Source organism: Electrophorus electricus, chromosome 13 (genome assembly GCF_041902795.1).
Source record: "Electrophorus electricus isolate QZ-2024a chromosome 13, ASM4190279v1, whole genome shotgun sequence".
NCBI lineage: Eukaryota > Metazoa > Chordata > Actinopteri > Gymnotiformes > Gymnotidae > Electrophorus > Electrophorus electricus.
Genome location: NC_137509.1, coordinates 2255001 through 2270000, shown reverse-complemented (window position 1 = coordinate 2270000; position 15000 = coordinate 2255001). Strand labels below are relative to the sequence as shown.

The following is a 15000-nucleotide window of genomic DNA, read 5'->3' as shown; positions in this document are numbered from 1 at the left end:
CAAAGCTTCCTTTTGTCAGTGGTTTCCCATTTTCGCTTCCTCCTCACCTTGCGTCCTTTACGATGCCCCGCAGGATTTAAAGAGACGGCGTTCCTTTACGCCATCTCGTCGGCGGGGCTGACCCATGCCATCGCCAAGGCGTGCAGCGCGGGCCGTATGGAGCGCTGCACTTGCGACGAGGCCCCTGACCTGGAGAACCGCAAGGCCTGGCAGTGGGGCGGCTGCGGAGACAACCTCAAATACAGCAATAAGTTCGTCAAGGACTTCCTGGGCAAGAGGTCCAATAAGGACCTGCGCGCGCGGGTGGACATGCATAACAGCAACGTGGGCATGAAGGTGAGGGCACAGAGACAGGGCGAGGGACGGAGCCTCAGTCCGGCGGACTGGAGGTGTGGGTGAGGGGCGGGGCCTCAGTCCGGCGGGCTGGAGGTGTGGGTGAGGGGCGGGGCCTCAGTCCGGCCGGCTGGAGGTGTGGGCGAGGGGCGGAGCCTCAGTCCGGCGGGCTGGAGGTGTGGGCGAGGGGCGGGGCCTCAGTCCGGCCGACTGGAGGTGTGGGTGAGTTGCGGGGCCTCAGTCCGGCGGGCTGGAGGTGTGGGTGAGGGGCGGAGCATCAGTCCGGCGGGCTGGGGGTGTGGGTGAGGGGCGGAGCCTCAGTCCGTCGGCGCTTCACACACGGGCGGTTGGCACAGAAACCACGATTGTGCAGATTGTGCAGAGCGTAAGGACAACAGGCACATTGCTGTCATTTGTAATTACCTGCATTAGCATTTGTTACTAAAATATGGATTTCTTTACACTTTAAAATGATAATTCCAACATAACAAGTTATGATGATTGTCACTTTGTGTCCTGAGACCTCACTTTCTTTATTAGCATTTTAGGCTGAAATGACCCTTTAATGCATTTGAGCCCATGATAATATTGTAATGATAATATCGCATGGCTCTCAGCAGGCAGGTGTCCTGACTAGAAGTACTAACTGTGGGTGTAAGACTTCACTTCCGAAGCCTTACACACACTGAGTAAGCTTTAACAGAAAATGAACAATTCCGTCTCCTCACCCAAAAGGCACGTCTGAGACGCCTGGATAACCGATGTTCTCCTGGATATTGCCTCCACTATACGGAGAAATGAAGTGTCGTAGTGAAGAACTCCGAAGGGCAGTGTGACTTCACCCCATGTCCCTCCCCTGAGCTCCCGTGATCGCAGCTTGGGGGTAGTGTGTTGGGTTTAGTGTGTTGGGTTTAGTGTGTTGTGTGTTGTGTGTTGGGATGAGTGTGTTGGGTGTCGTGTGTTGGGATGAGTGTGCTGGGTGTAGTGTATTGAATGTAGTGTGTTGAGTGTAGTGTGCTGGGTGTAGTGTGTTGGGTTTAGTGTATTGGATGTTGGGTGTAGTGTGTTGGGTTTTGTGTGCTGGGTGGTGTGTTGGGTTTTGTGTGCTTGGTTTAGTGTGTTGAGTGTAGTGTGTTGGGTATAGTGTCCTGGGTTTAGTGTGTTGGGTTTAGTGTATTGGGTGCTGGGTGTAGTGTGCTGGGCTTTGTGTGCTGGGTGGTGTGTTGGGTTTTGTGTGCTTGGTTTAATGTGTTGAGTGTAGTGTGTTGGGTGTAGTGTCCTGGGTTTAGTGTGTTGGGTTTAGTGTATTAGGTGTTGGGTGTAGTGTGTTGGGTTTTGTGTGCTTGGTTTAGTGGGTTGAGTGTAGTGTGTTGGGTGTAGTGTCCTGGGTTTAGTGTGTTGGGTTTAGTGTATTGGGTGCTGGGTGTAGTGTGTTGGGCTTTGTGTGCTGGGTGGTGTGTTGGGTTTTGTGTGCTTGGTTTAATGTGTTGAGTGTAGTGTGTTGGGTGTAGTGTCCTGGGTTTAGTGTGTTGGGTTTAGTGTATTAGGTGTTGGGTGTAGTGTGTTGGGTTTTGTGTGCTTGGTTTAGTGTGTTGAGTGTAGTGTGTTGGGTGTAGTGTCCTGGGTTTAGTGTGTTGGGTTTAGTGTATTGGGTGCTGGGTGTAGTGTGTTGGGCTTTGTGTGCTGGGTGGTGTGTTGGGTTTTGTGTGCTTGCTTTAATGTGTTGAGTGTAGTGTGTTGGGTGTAGTGTCCTGGGTTTAGTGTGTTGGGTTTAGTGTATTAGGTGTTGGGTGTAGTGTGTTGGGTTTTGTGTGCTTGGTTTAGTGTGTTGAGTGTAGTGTGTTGGGTGTAGTGTCCTGGGTTTAGTGTGTTGGGTTTAGTGTATTAGGTGTTGGGTGTAGTGTGTTGGGTTTTGTGTGCTTGGTTTAGTGTGTTGAGTGTAGTGTGTTGGGCGTAGTGTCCTGGGTTTAGTGTGTTGGTTTTCTTAATGCATTCATCCTTAATCCTGCACTCAACAGCAAGCCCCATACATGCAGCAGTAGACAGTACAAACCTTCAGTCCCAGTGAAGAAGGGACACAATTTTGCCTGTATGTCATTACTGAAAGATTTAATACAAGCAGTGCAAAAGGGCTCACAGTTTTCACATGGGTTTGTTCAAGGACTTTGTCATTTCAGCAGAAATAAAAGGCACTTTAGTTTGCTTTAGTTTAAAGCCCAGCGGTCAGCAGGCCAGCCCCAGTTGATCGTGAGGATAATGGATGAATGGACTTGCATAATTGGCATGCCCTCCAGGGTTAATGGCATGCCCTCCAGGCTTAATGGCATGACCATCAGGCTTAATTGGTATGACCTCCAGGCTTAATTGGCATGACCTCCAGGCTGTAGCACTTTGTTGTACACTAGCGGCTGCTTTAGCTGCTGTGCATCACTGGGGTCAAAGGTTGTCCCCCTCTGTCTTTTCACTGTGGTAGTTAAACAAATACCCCCATAAATTCCTTCACAGTCACTTAAACAGTGTGTAAAAAGGACAGTGTTAAATCATCCACATGGACTCATTCACTCACTTCTCAGCGTTTGGTTTCTTCCCCGATCCGGAGCAGCGAGGCACTTGTTCCGCATGTCTGCCGGAGTTTGGAGTGAAGGGAATGTAGGTTTGAGAAAAAGGAGTGTGAGCATGTGTGTATGTGTGTGTGTGTGTGTGTGTGTGTGTGTGCATATGTGAGTGTCTGTGTGTATTTTTGAGTGTGTGTGTGCATATGTGAGTATGTTTGTGTATATGTGCATGTGTGTGTATGTTTGTGAGTGTGTGTGCATATGTGAGTATCTGTGTGTGTATGTGTGAGTGTGTGTTGTGTGTGTGTGCATATGTGAGTATGTTTGTGTATATGTGCATGTGTGTGTGTGTTTGTGAGTGTGTGTGCATATGTGAGTATCTGTGTGTGTATGTTTGTGAGTGTGTGTGTGTGTATATGTAAGTGTGTGTGTGCACATATGTGAGTATCTGTATGTGTATGTGTGAGTGTGTGTTGTGTGTGTGCATATGTGAGTATGTTTGTGTATATGTGCGTGTCTGTGTATGTTTGTGAGTGTGTGTGTGTGTGTGTATGTATATGTAAGTGTGTGTGTGTGCATATGTGTGTGTGTGGGGGGGGGGGTCACTGCATCTGGGGGGAGGAGTAGAAACAGGCCTGTAACTTGTAGCCAAAACAAACTCCAGGTCTGGCACACGTAGTGTTTGCTCAGACCTTCTCATATTGTTGCCATTTTCGTTTTAGTAGGAAAATAAATTAGAGCAGAACCCATCATCAGAGCTCCCTGCACGGTGCCCCCTGCGACCCCCGACCCGCAACCCCCCAACCAGTCCACATGAAATCGACCTTCTCAAGTCGTTCAGTCTGAGATAAAAGATTTACAGCATCACCCTGTTTTTCCTTCTTCATCTTCTGCCTCCGCGTCTTCCTCTCCTTTTCGGTGCGCATGCAGCGAGGGGCGTGATGATTGGGGTCGGCTCCCAGATGGAGCACAAAACTTGGAATGTGCTGGTCTGGGCTTCCCCCGAGGCTTAACGCTGACGGATCACGTTTCAGCCGGCTTCCACTCTGCTGGGTGTGCAGCTTTTGCAAACCCACCTTACGATCTCTCCTCTCTCGGTCCCTCTCTCTTTCCTTCTCTCTCTCCTCTGTTTCTCTCTCTCTCTCTCCCTCTCTTTCTTTCTCTCATTCTCTCTCGTTCCTCCTCTCTGTCGTCTCTCACATATGGCAGTTGGAGAAGCACCTTCTCTTCAGTGTTTATCTTAAAAGTTCATGTTCTCACGAAAATGTTGAAACACACCTTGTGGTTTGTTTTGTCTCATTTTCCACATGTGAACCTGGTAACTGAGTTTAAAATGTAGTGTGTGAGGCATACATACAAATGCATAGTACGAAAAGGCAAATTCCCGTTCCCCACCACACCACTGTGATGTATAACTGCGGATGAAGCATCTTCATCACTGACATTAACCAGCTTTTGTTTTGTTTGTCTGATCGTTTCTTTTTCATCTCATACTTAAAACTCAGCATTTGGTCCTTAGGGAAGCCCTCACATCAGAGTTCAGCAGGAACACGGAGTAAAACAAATATCATTAATGCTGAGCAATTCAAACGTGAACTGAGCCGCGTGGGCAGCGGGAAGCTGACAGAGGTCAGGACCACGGCTGGTGTTACTCACGTGCCATGCACTCTGACACACCAGCTCTGTAACTGACATTTATACTAACGTATGCCACAAAATAGATAACGAGCTATGACCTAGCCCACCCTCATGCAGACTCTTATAATGTTTCCAACGTCTCTCACGTGTCCCTTACTGTTATAATGTCTCCGACGTCTCTCACGTGTCCCTTACTGTTACAATGTCTCCGACGTCTCTCACGTGTCCCTTACTGTTATAATGTCTCCGACGTCTCTCACGTGTCCCTTACTGTTATAATCTCTCTCACGTCCCTTACAGAGCCTCTCTTCCTTGCTAGAGTTTCTTTAAAATGCTGACATAACTTTAAAGATGCAATCAAGGCAATTTAAGTTACATCCAGAATTGGTGTCATTAAGCAGGAATGTGGTAATATTGTCCCCTTCATTGGCCAACCTTATATCGTCATAATTATATCATTAATATCTAAGTATACACAGAGAACATCAAAGTCCCAAGAACATCAAAGGAAATACCTTGTTTTCTCCTTAACCATTTGTTTTGGAAACATATTTTTAAACTATACAGTCCCTCTGATTCCCTCTGGCCTCAGTAGTAAAGGGGGAGGGGTCTGATAAACAGGCCCCACCCACTCTCAGATGGCCACTGCTCTGCGCAGCCTCATGGCTCCTTGCTCTGTTTGTCCTGCCCAGGTGATCAAAGCGGGCGTGGAGACCACCTGCAAGTGCCACGGGGTGTCGGGCTCGTGCACTGTGCAGACGTGCTGGAGGCAGCTGGCGCCCTTCCACGAGATTGGCAAGCAGCTGAAGCAGCGCTACGAGGCCTCGCTGAGGGTGGGCAGCTCCACCAACGAGGCCACGGGGGAGGCGGACATCGCACAGCCGCGCGCCCCGGGGCCTGACCCCATCCCCCGCACCACCGACCTGCTCCACATCGAGGACTCGCCCAACTTCTGCCGGCCCAGCAAGTTCTCAGCCGGCACGACGGCGCGGAAGTGCCACAAAGACAAGAATTGCGAGGCCATCTGCTGTGGGCGGGGCCACAACACGCAGAGCCGCGTGGTGACCAGGCCCTGTCAATGCCAGGTGCGCTGGTGCTGCTACGTGGAGTGCAAGCAGTGCACGCAGAAAGAGGAGGTCTACACCTGCAAAGGGTAGCGCAAAGCCCCGCCCACATCCCCCAGGAACCACACCCACCCCCGAAAAGACACACCCCCCACCTCAACCCAGGAACCACGCTGAGGGCCACCGAGACTCAGACTGAGAACAGGGTTGAGGGGAGAGAGAAGGAGAGGAAATGTACTGGCTGTGGGGAAAAGGGGAACATTGCTGAAACCTTTTCTTTTTAAGACCAGTCTGATCCAGTGAGTGGACTGAGTAAAGAAGCTTTTCAGCCTCCCAGTAGCTCTAGACTGAGAGGAGGTCTCCTCCCTTTGACGAAAGGTCCCTCAACCTGGAGGAGACGTCCGTCCCCCTGGAGGAAAGTCTTTCCCCAAAACACAGCATCAGCAGCAGGACAGTGTCCGGCACGGACACGGTTGTACACACTCTGAGCGGTGCGTTCACTGCGAGACCTCCCTGTAGGTGTGTGTCAGTGAGTGCGTGTGCGAGAGTGACAGAGATATTCCCAGTAGTTCTGAACTAGCATTATTAAACATGACAGGGGTGTCAGATTAGCTCTACAAGCACATGTATTCTACACCCACACAACAGTGTGCGTATGCATCATGTACATAATTAAATTGTATTATAATTATTATATATTCGCACCACTTATATGAATATGTAAAATAACCACTAAGCACACGACTGTGCTATTATATGTGCGCTCTTCTTCACTCAGACTGTCCATCTAGTTCCTTTTGACAAGGCTTCTGCAGAAGGAGAGACATAAAGGGTCCTTCATGTCTCTCTCCGTGGACTTATTTTATGTCATTCGGGGACAGGGAAGAAAAATAGTGAATTCCCACGTTCGTGTGTTGTTTGACGGTGACAGTCTTTACCAGTCAGTTCGAGTTTTTTTTCTTAGCCTTGAATGAACTCTGTGAGACGACTGTTCAGGGAACCAGTAAAACCACTACGCGGGAACGCCGCGCTGTAAGGGGACTCTTCCGTCCGGACCCTTGTTCCGGCCACGGTCTGAACCCAATGGCTCTGTTACACTTAGACACCATGACGTCTACGGCCATGGTGTTGGGAGGTGGAGCCAAAGGCAACAGCAACAAAAAGGAGCCCCGGAACACTTCAGCCCCTTCACACGACTGTTTGTTCTTGGATTCTGACAATGTCTGATGACAGTGATTTAGGAAAAAGTGTAAACGTTCCATTCTCATATTTTTGAAGTGAGTGGATGACACTAAAATATATTCACGTCTGTTTCTTTCTTGCTGGTAGAAACAATTAGTCTCTTGACAAAAAAGTCCTGCTTAAAAAAAAAAAATCAAACGGAGGTGACGGTACTCGGAAATGCTGAGTCCTAAATTTTCCACCTATTTTCCTGTTTTCCTTCAAAGTTTCCTTAAATCCATTGATTGTTGTGTCCGTCAGTTAAAACGGACCTCCTGGCCGAAACTCAGATCCGCCTATTCCTTCTGACTCAGTGTGAGAAGTGTAAGAAATATAATCCCGCGACTCTTTAGATGGTCACTGCCACATGTAGACTATCAGACCTGATGATCAGACCTGTAGTCTCCCATCAGACCTGCACTAATACCCTGCAGAGCATATAAGACCCGCCTTAGCCTTATCAGACCCGCGCTAATCCCGCATCAGACATCCGACCCATTTTAATCCCACACATCGGATCCATGCTAATCCCATGCAGAGCCCGTGAACAAAGCATATGTTTTTTACATCCTATCCTACTCGGACCATCTGACTTCTGTCTGATACAATATACAATGTAAATACAAATACTATGTATAAATACCTATGACAAATGAGTGAGCTATAGATCACCTGTTTTTATTCTGTTGGTTATGTATGATTGAACTACTGAATGAGAGACCTGAGTTTGAGAACCCGTAGACGCACTGAGCTCCCAAGTCTTCCAGAGGACTGTTTAAACAGGCATGTATTTATGAACATGTGTTGCGAAAAAGTTTTCTTTTTCAACTGTAAATAGGTTCCTGTTCCTGTGGTGTGAGGGTCAAAGATGAGAAAGAGGCTCATGAGTAGTGAGAGGATGCAGTGCAAGTTAGCGCGGAGTCAGAACTGGCTGAGGTAGCTTCACTAGTCTAGTGTGTGATAGCCCACAGAGTCAGGACTGGCTGAGGTAGCTTCACTAGTCTGGTGTGTGATAGCCCACAGAGTCAGGACTGGCTGAGGTAGCTTCACTAGTCTGGTGTGTGATAGCCCACAGAGTCAGGACTGGCTGAGGTAGCTTCACTAGTCTGGTGTGTGATAGCCCACAGAGTCAGGACTGGCTGAGGTAGCTTCACTAGTCTGGTGTGTGATAGCCCACAGAGTCAGGACTGGCTGAGGTAGCTTCACTAGTCTGGTGTGTGATAGCCCACTGAGTCAGGACTGGCTGAGGTAGCTTCACTAGTCTGGTGTGTGATAGCCCACAGAGTCAGGACTGGCTGAGGTAGCTTCACTAGTCTGGTGTGTGTTAGCCCACAGAGTCAGGACTGGCTGAGGTAGCTTCACTAGTCTGGTGTGTGTTAGCCCACAGAGTCAGGACTGGCTGAGGTAGCTTCACTAGTCTGGTGTGTGTTAGCCCACAGAGTCAGGACTGGCTGAGGTAGCTTCACTAGTCTGGTGTGTGTTAGCCCACAGAGTCAGGACTGGCTGAGGTAGCTTCACTAGTCTGGTGTGTGTTAGCCCACAGAGTCAGGACTGGCTGAGGTAGCTTCACTAGTCTGGTGTGTGTTAGCCCACAGAGTCAGGACTGGCTGAGGTAGCTTCACTAGTCTGGTGTGTGTTAGCCCACAGAGTCAGGACTGGCTGAGGTAGCTTCACTAATTTCATGTGTGTTAACCCACAGAGTCAGGACTGGCCGAGGTAGCTTCGCTGATTTCGTGTGTGATAGCCCACAGAGTCAGGACTGGCCGAGGTAGCTTTGCTGATCTGGTGTCTGTTAGCTCACAGAGTCAGGACTGGCCAAGGTAGCTTCGCTGATCTGGTGTGTGTTAACTTCGAGTCAGGATTAGTTACCTGGAGACAGATTATATCGCTAGGATCAGCATGTTGCAAACATTGCACAACAGAAAAGTCTCCAGTTGAGGACCGGTGGGTGTGACAGCATGGTCATGTTAGCTTTGTGTAGCGTCAGGACTTTAGTTTTATGAAACAGTAAAGTAGGTGCAGGAAAGTGTTGGAAAGAAATTCTATTTTTGTGCACACATGCACGTGTGTGTGTGTGTATGTGTTTGTGTGTCACCGGTGTTCATCAGTTCTGAGTTGAATTCCAAGCAGTTTTGTGAGGAGGACGCATGCTAATTAGTGCAGGCCTGGGAGAGTAGGCTTATCCGCTTGCACGCTACATACAAACCATAATGGCAAAGTGGAAGGCCTCTGCTCGCATTCCTTGCGACCACAGCAAGGCGACACGGAAAAGCCTCAGGCTAATGTTGGCTACACGCTGCCCCAGACACCTGCCCCGCCTGTAGCACAGGGAAGAGTGGAAACAAGTAGCTACTAAGGCTACAGGGTTAGCGGAGCTGGGCGTGCTTCCATGCAGGTTGTGCACACAAGCAACCCGCCACATTCTTTCACTGGCAGCGTGACTGAGCATCGGTGGTGGCGGTTGGCCATGTTTTTTCAGTTTTCAGTGCGATGTAAAAAAAAAGAAAAAACATAAATAAAGAAATAAATCTATTTTGTAGGAAAAAAGAAAATAAAGAAGAAATCTAAATTATTTTGAAATGTTTTATAGTATGTATTGAGCATACATTTTGTACAGATCAACCAGAATTTGTATACTGCGTTTTATACTCGGGCTTGCTTTTAGTCTGCATGGGTGAATTTAGCATGCTGGGAACACAGGCAGCAGTAAACAGCATTTTAATGGCTAAAAGATCACTGCAGTTCTCTTTGCAGTATACACGCAAATCCTTACAAATGTACTGAGGCCATCTCAACCTCTTCCTGCCGTAGTGAAGCTAGAGAGGCTGCCTGTATGTGAAGGTGAAATGGATGAGGTACAAACACCCAATGAAAGCTGGACCATTTGTATAAGTCAGTTTGTACAATGAATAAAAAACAAAGCAAAAATACTTCCAGAGAGATCCTAGGCAGTACGCAGCTGTAGCAGGTTCATATGTGGAGCGCAGATTTGAAAAATCATGAAGGCTGATCCCAGGTTTCTGTGTGTGGTGATTTCCCTGTTCCCCACACCTGACTGCATCAGGGGTGTTCAGAGCTAGAGAACCACACGGATCCACATCGAACCACAGAAAACCATACGGAACCACACAGAAACATACGTTGGTGCATTGGTCCTGGCTTCAAAACAGCCTGATCAATGAAACAGTTGGGGGTCATCAATCCGTCAGAAAATAGTTTGGCCCAAATATTCATAAAAACTCTGGCAAGAAAATAAGGACACATTTCCATGTCTTTAAATAAATGTGTTCCATTTCTGTGTCTCTGTCACTGCTTAATAAATATCTGTCAGTTGTGCGCTGCAGCAGGGTGGCGTGGGAGTTCTGCTGGGATGTGCAGCGTGTCAGGCCCGTGTCCGCCTGCAGCTCCCTGAGCCTGGCGAGGTGTCAGTACGCTCTCTCTCCGCACGCCTTCATGTCTGTTGGGATACTAAATGATTTTCCTCTACCTCATGTGTATAGCTTGTAGGTATAAACTGATCAGGAATGACTGGTAAGAATGTATTTAAGTTATTTAACATCTTTGTATAACAAAGGCAAGAAAATCTGAAAATATTAAATGAATTTTTAAATAACTTTTGCTGGTGTGGTAGCCATTATTTGTCAACATTTTCAGTAATTTTGTTTCTATATAAAGACAACCTGCAAAAAACAAAAAAACCTAAAAGAAAGAAACAAACAAACAAATGCTAATCAATTTAGCTTTTTTTTTTTTAACTACACAGGACATACAATACATAATTTATGTTAGGTAATACATCTACAAAATGGAAAAACAACAGAACTCTATTTGTGTTTAGCACTTTTTTTCTGAGCCAAAAATGTAAAAGTACTTTATACATAATCGATTAAACAAAATGTCTATAATAATTTAGAACATATTAATAACATGGTATAAAACTATATTTTATAGTAATTTAAAAAAGCTGTGTTTCATAGACACACATGCACACACACCAATTGTGATGAAACATCACTATGGTAACAGAGGTTAAACAGGACCACCTGTTGTTTACCATCATCTGGTCCAGGTGGGCAGCAGCTCCGCCCTCCCCCCAAACACAAGTGCTGCACAAACCCTGGTTTGAAATGGAGCAGCGCAGGAGATCCAAACAGGAAGTGGGCTAGCTGGGCGACTCTGTGGTTTCCTGCTGGTCTACTCTATCCTGTTTTGTGGCGCGGCTTCATTAGGTATAGGAAACAGCTGTCTGATTGGCCTTCTACCCCCTGATGGGTTTCCACCAGCAGTGGGCCACTGGTCTGACAGAAGCTCTGGAGATGATGACCCACATCGAAGAGGCGAAGAGGCAAATGTGTGTGATCTCAGAAGATAAACATTTGAAACGTTTCTGTTTGTGGCAGAACAGTCTGGAACTGGCACCACAAAGGTCTCCAGCACAGAGGATGCATTTGTACTATACAGCAGGGGTTTCTGGGAGGTATACATGGGCCGATGTGCAGGGTGCAGAAGCCATGAGACGAAACAAAGACAGAAGAAACAATTCCATCTTTGGACTCTCTGCCCTGACCGTCGCCCTGCGAAGGAACTAGATAAGAATTCGGGATCAAAGAGCAGCATTAGTTTGATTCATAGCAGTGTGTCTTCGTTCCTGCTACTCCAACACGCCTGATTCAACTCTCGGCCTACCAACCAATCCAGCCATTCCTGACCTGAGACAGGGAGGCAGAGCAGGGCAGCTCTCGGACACGTTCGAAGTGCAGGCCCTGTTATTGGACATTATTACCCGTCCTGATGCAGGCGTCCAGGAATCCCTGGACTGTTGGCTCAGAGGCGCCGCAGTCGTGCCAGCATATGACGCCCGTGCTCCGCTGGCCGGCTCTGGGTTCCAGTCCCTTCTGCACGTGTGCGGGGGCTTCTAGCAACAGCCCGGTCACGTTTCGCAACCGAAGAGGGGAGGGTGAACTCTGGCTTTCGGAGGATGGCCACCGCTGGAAGGTGCCGATGGAAGCTGGTGAGATATCCAGGACACGTGCGAGGGAATTAACCGCATTAGCAGAGCTGGGGGAGTTAGGCAACCCGTCACTCCCGGCCTCCCCCAGCATGGAGGAGCCGAGGGGCCCGGGCCCCGGCGTGGGACCGGAGCACTGTAATCCAGCAGCGTTTTCACAGCTGTAACCAGAGAGGAAGTGGGTGCAACTTGAACGAAGTCTCAGAAACAGAAGAAAAATTAAATAAATAATAAAGAAAATCTCCCTTCTCCTCTGGTGGACTCATCGCTCAGCCCAGCTTTGGGAACTTCAAGTGAGACGTCAGAGAGAATTCCTTGGGTAGAAGACCTCCCAGTGCTAAAGACAGCACAAACGCACCAGGGTCTTCACCAAGCGCCTCCTCAGAGGACACGGCAGGTTTCTTGCTGGTGCCATCCAGAAGAGGTGCGCTGACCCACAGGGTGAGGTAACCACAAAACAGAGTTTGCACTGTGTCTGAACCATGTTGACATAGCTACAGGGTTACTAGGCAACCAAAAAAATACGATTTACCTTAAGTGTAGTATGTATTTTCAAGGAAAAGAGTGAATACATGAAACATTCCATCAGGTTGTCATATATTTGATCCATTAGAACAAAGACCATTGACTTTCCAGTGCGATATGATTGTTTTACAGAAAGAGGAAGGACTACTTTCTCATGTACTTGTAGCGTGTTGCAGCTGGTGACCGTCCCAGCATACCATCGGTCCAAACCCGCCCCGCTTGGCCCAAAGCTTGTCCTGCTACCAGCATTTAAGGAAGTAAGTACGTTAAAGAATGGGGTCCTTATCTGTCCTTTTATCTCTTATCCACACACACACACACACACACACACACACACACACACACAAACACACAGTGTCTGAGTATTAACTGTGTATTAATCTTTCTTGTGAGGGAATGTGGCAGGTTTGAGATGAAGCTCATTTTGTGCTGTTTGGTTGGTGATCTCTGGAGGAGGATGGGCCTGTGGAAACTGTGATGGGGCTGAAGTGTGAAGGTGGTGGTGACGTTGCCGTGTGCGGCTGGTGTGTCCAGCTGGAGGGACTGGCTTGTTTACAGCTGCTTGGCTTTAATTGTTAAGTACCTGTCCGGGCTTCAACTCTTCCCTCGCGCCTGGATCAACAAGTGAGGTCAGTGGCCCCTCAAACGCTGCCGGTGGGGGCCGTGGGGGCCGTGGGGACCTCTGCGCCTGCACCCCATGTCCAGGGAGAAGCTGGTGGTGGAAGCGATGAGCTGTCAGGGTTCGGAATTCACATGGTTGCATTCAGAGGTGTGACAGGAGGTGCAGCAGCTGACAGAAAGCAGGCTGCTACTGAGCAGCGTTTCTCGGCCGGGGTCGCCTGCTCTGGAACACACCTGCTCTGGATCACGGCTGCTCTGGAACACAGATACTCTGGAACACTGCGGTTCTGGAACACGGCTGCTCTGGAACACAGATACCCTGGAACCTAGCTGCTCTGAAACATGGCTGTTCTGGTAGACACCTGTTCTGGAACACAGCTTCTCTTGAACACGGATACTCCGGAACACGGATGTGGGGGAGTAGCTCCAAGCTCCGTATGGCTCCCTGCTGGAACCCTGTTTAGATACCCGTCATGTCTGGAGAATTATGGAGAATCACATCCAAGGCCCAAAACAAGATTTAACACTCAATACCAATCCAGTGATGCTCAGATGAGCCACATCAGAATTTGTCTTCAGGAAAAACGTAATGATAATAAACAGAATACTGATTTATAAATAAATGGTGGCATGTGTATTTTTCAGCGCTGCAGATGCTTGGTGAGGGAGCGAAGCCGCCAGGCGAGGTGAGGCGCTCTGAAGCTTTGGCGTGATGTGTGTGTTGGTGTCTGTGGCGAGGGCACTCACAGAGGAGTGTAGTGTTAGCACAAAGCAGAAAGTCGCTCCTGACGCAGCTGTCTTCAGCGGACTTACGCAGACGTTACGAGCTCCGTGTCCATTAGCGTCAAACGAGTGTGTGCCTCGGTGCTCTCGGATGAGGTCTACAGGCACGTCCAGTTCCTTACAGTTCAGAAAGTGGACTGCCAACCTGTGGTACACCTTGTTGGATTTGAAGTCAGGACCATTATTTAAAAATGCCAACACAGTTGTATTGCTGCACAATTTCCACACCTTATAATTTCACTGTAAATGCTTTATTATTTCTGTGTTGCAAAACAACAACAGGTAACAGGTAACCAGGTAACAGGACACAGCTTGGGCCTGCTATATTTATCTAAACAGTCTGGAATTGCTTTGGAAAACTCTCTCTCTCTCTTTCCATCCTCTGTCTCTGTGAATGTGTGTGTTTGTCTACAGGTGCAGTAGGAAGAGAGCACTGTTTGGGGCTCATCACAACGTGCATACTTTTCCTTCATTTGGTGCCTCTGTGTGTGTGTGTGTGTGTGGAGGCAGCCAGGGGAACAGCAGACCACCCAGAGCTAAAACCTGTTTCCTCACTCTTCACAGACACATTCATTTTCTCCTCTCTCTCAGTTACACACACATACAAACACTCTCTCTCTCCTACTCTCTCTCTCTCTCTGTCTCTCTCTCTCTCTCTCTCTCTATCATTCAGAGATCCACAGTTCTCTCCAGCACTCCTTCACACAGACGTTTTATTTCTTTCTCAAGCCTGTCATCAGCCCACTCCAACTTCAGGAAAACAGCTCAGAACACCAAAACTTCACCTTTTCCCTCAAGACAACAAACATACACAAACAAACCTTGATTTAGTGTTTCATGGAAAATGAACAAAAAATCACCACAAAACTCTGAGGTTGTCAAACTAATCACAGCTCCTTGTTTGTGTGTGTGTGTGTGTGTGTGTGTGTGTGTGTGTGTACACCTGAGCCAGATAATGAAGGACTATTATCTAGCCATGGTATGCTTGTAGCTGGGGCAGATGAAACATGCGTTGGTGAGGTCTGAGAACAGATCAGACACAGACAGTCTGAATAAAACCAGGACACTGTGGATGCTGACCCAGGACAGACAGTGTTTACCACACTACACTACACACTACACTGACCCAGCACAAACAGTCTTTTACCACACGTACACTGACCCGGGACAGACAGTCTTTATCACAATACACTGGCCCGGGACAGACAGTCTTTATCACAATACACTGACCCAGGACAGACAGTCTTTATCA

The 15000-nt window shown here is 48.1% G+C and overlaps 1 protein-coding gene and 1 long non-coding RNA gene across 2 annotated transcripts in view; both read left to right on the top strand.

The window, feature by feature from the left end:
* The window catches only part of wnt9a (wingless-type MMTV integration site family, member 9A), a 31630-nt gene extending 22374 nt beyond the window's left edge, over positions 1–9256 (top strand). Inside the window, exons 3-4 of the mRNA XM_035536545.2 lie at positions 74–336; positions 5219–9256. Of these exons, the coding sequence (XP_035392438.1) occupies positions 74–336; positions 5219–5683 (728 nt within the window). The 3' untranslated portion in view covers positions 5684–9256. The remainder of the gene's footprint in view (positions 1–73; positions 337–5218) is intronic.
* A 1641-nt stretch (positions 9257–10897) lies between these two features.
* Positions 10898–13538, top strand: LOC145643514 (uncharacterized). Its single transcript, XR_014115961.1, has 3 exons — positions 10898–12260; positions 12477–12601; positions 12738–13538. It is a non-coding gene; the product is annotated as an uncharacterized LOC145643514 (long non-coding RNA).
* The last annotated feature ends 1462 nt before the right edge of the window (positions 13539–15000 follow it).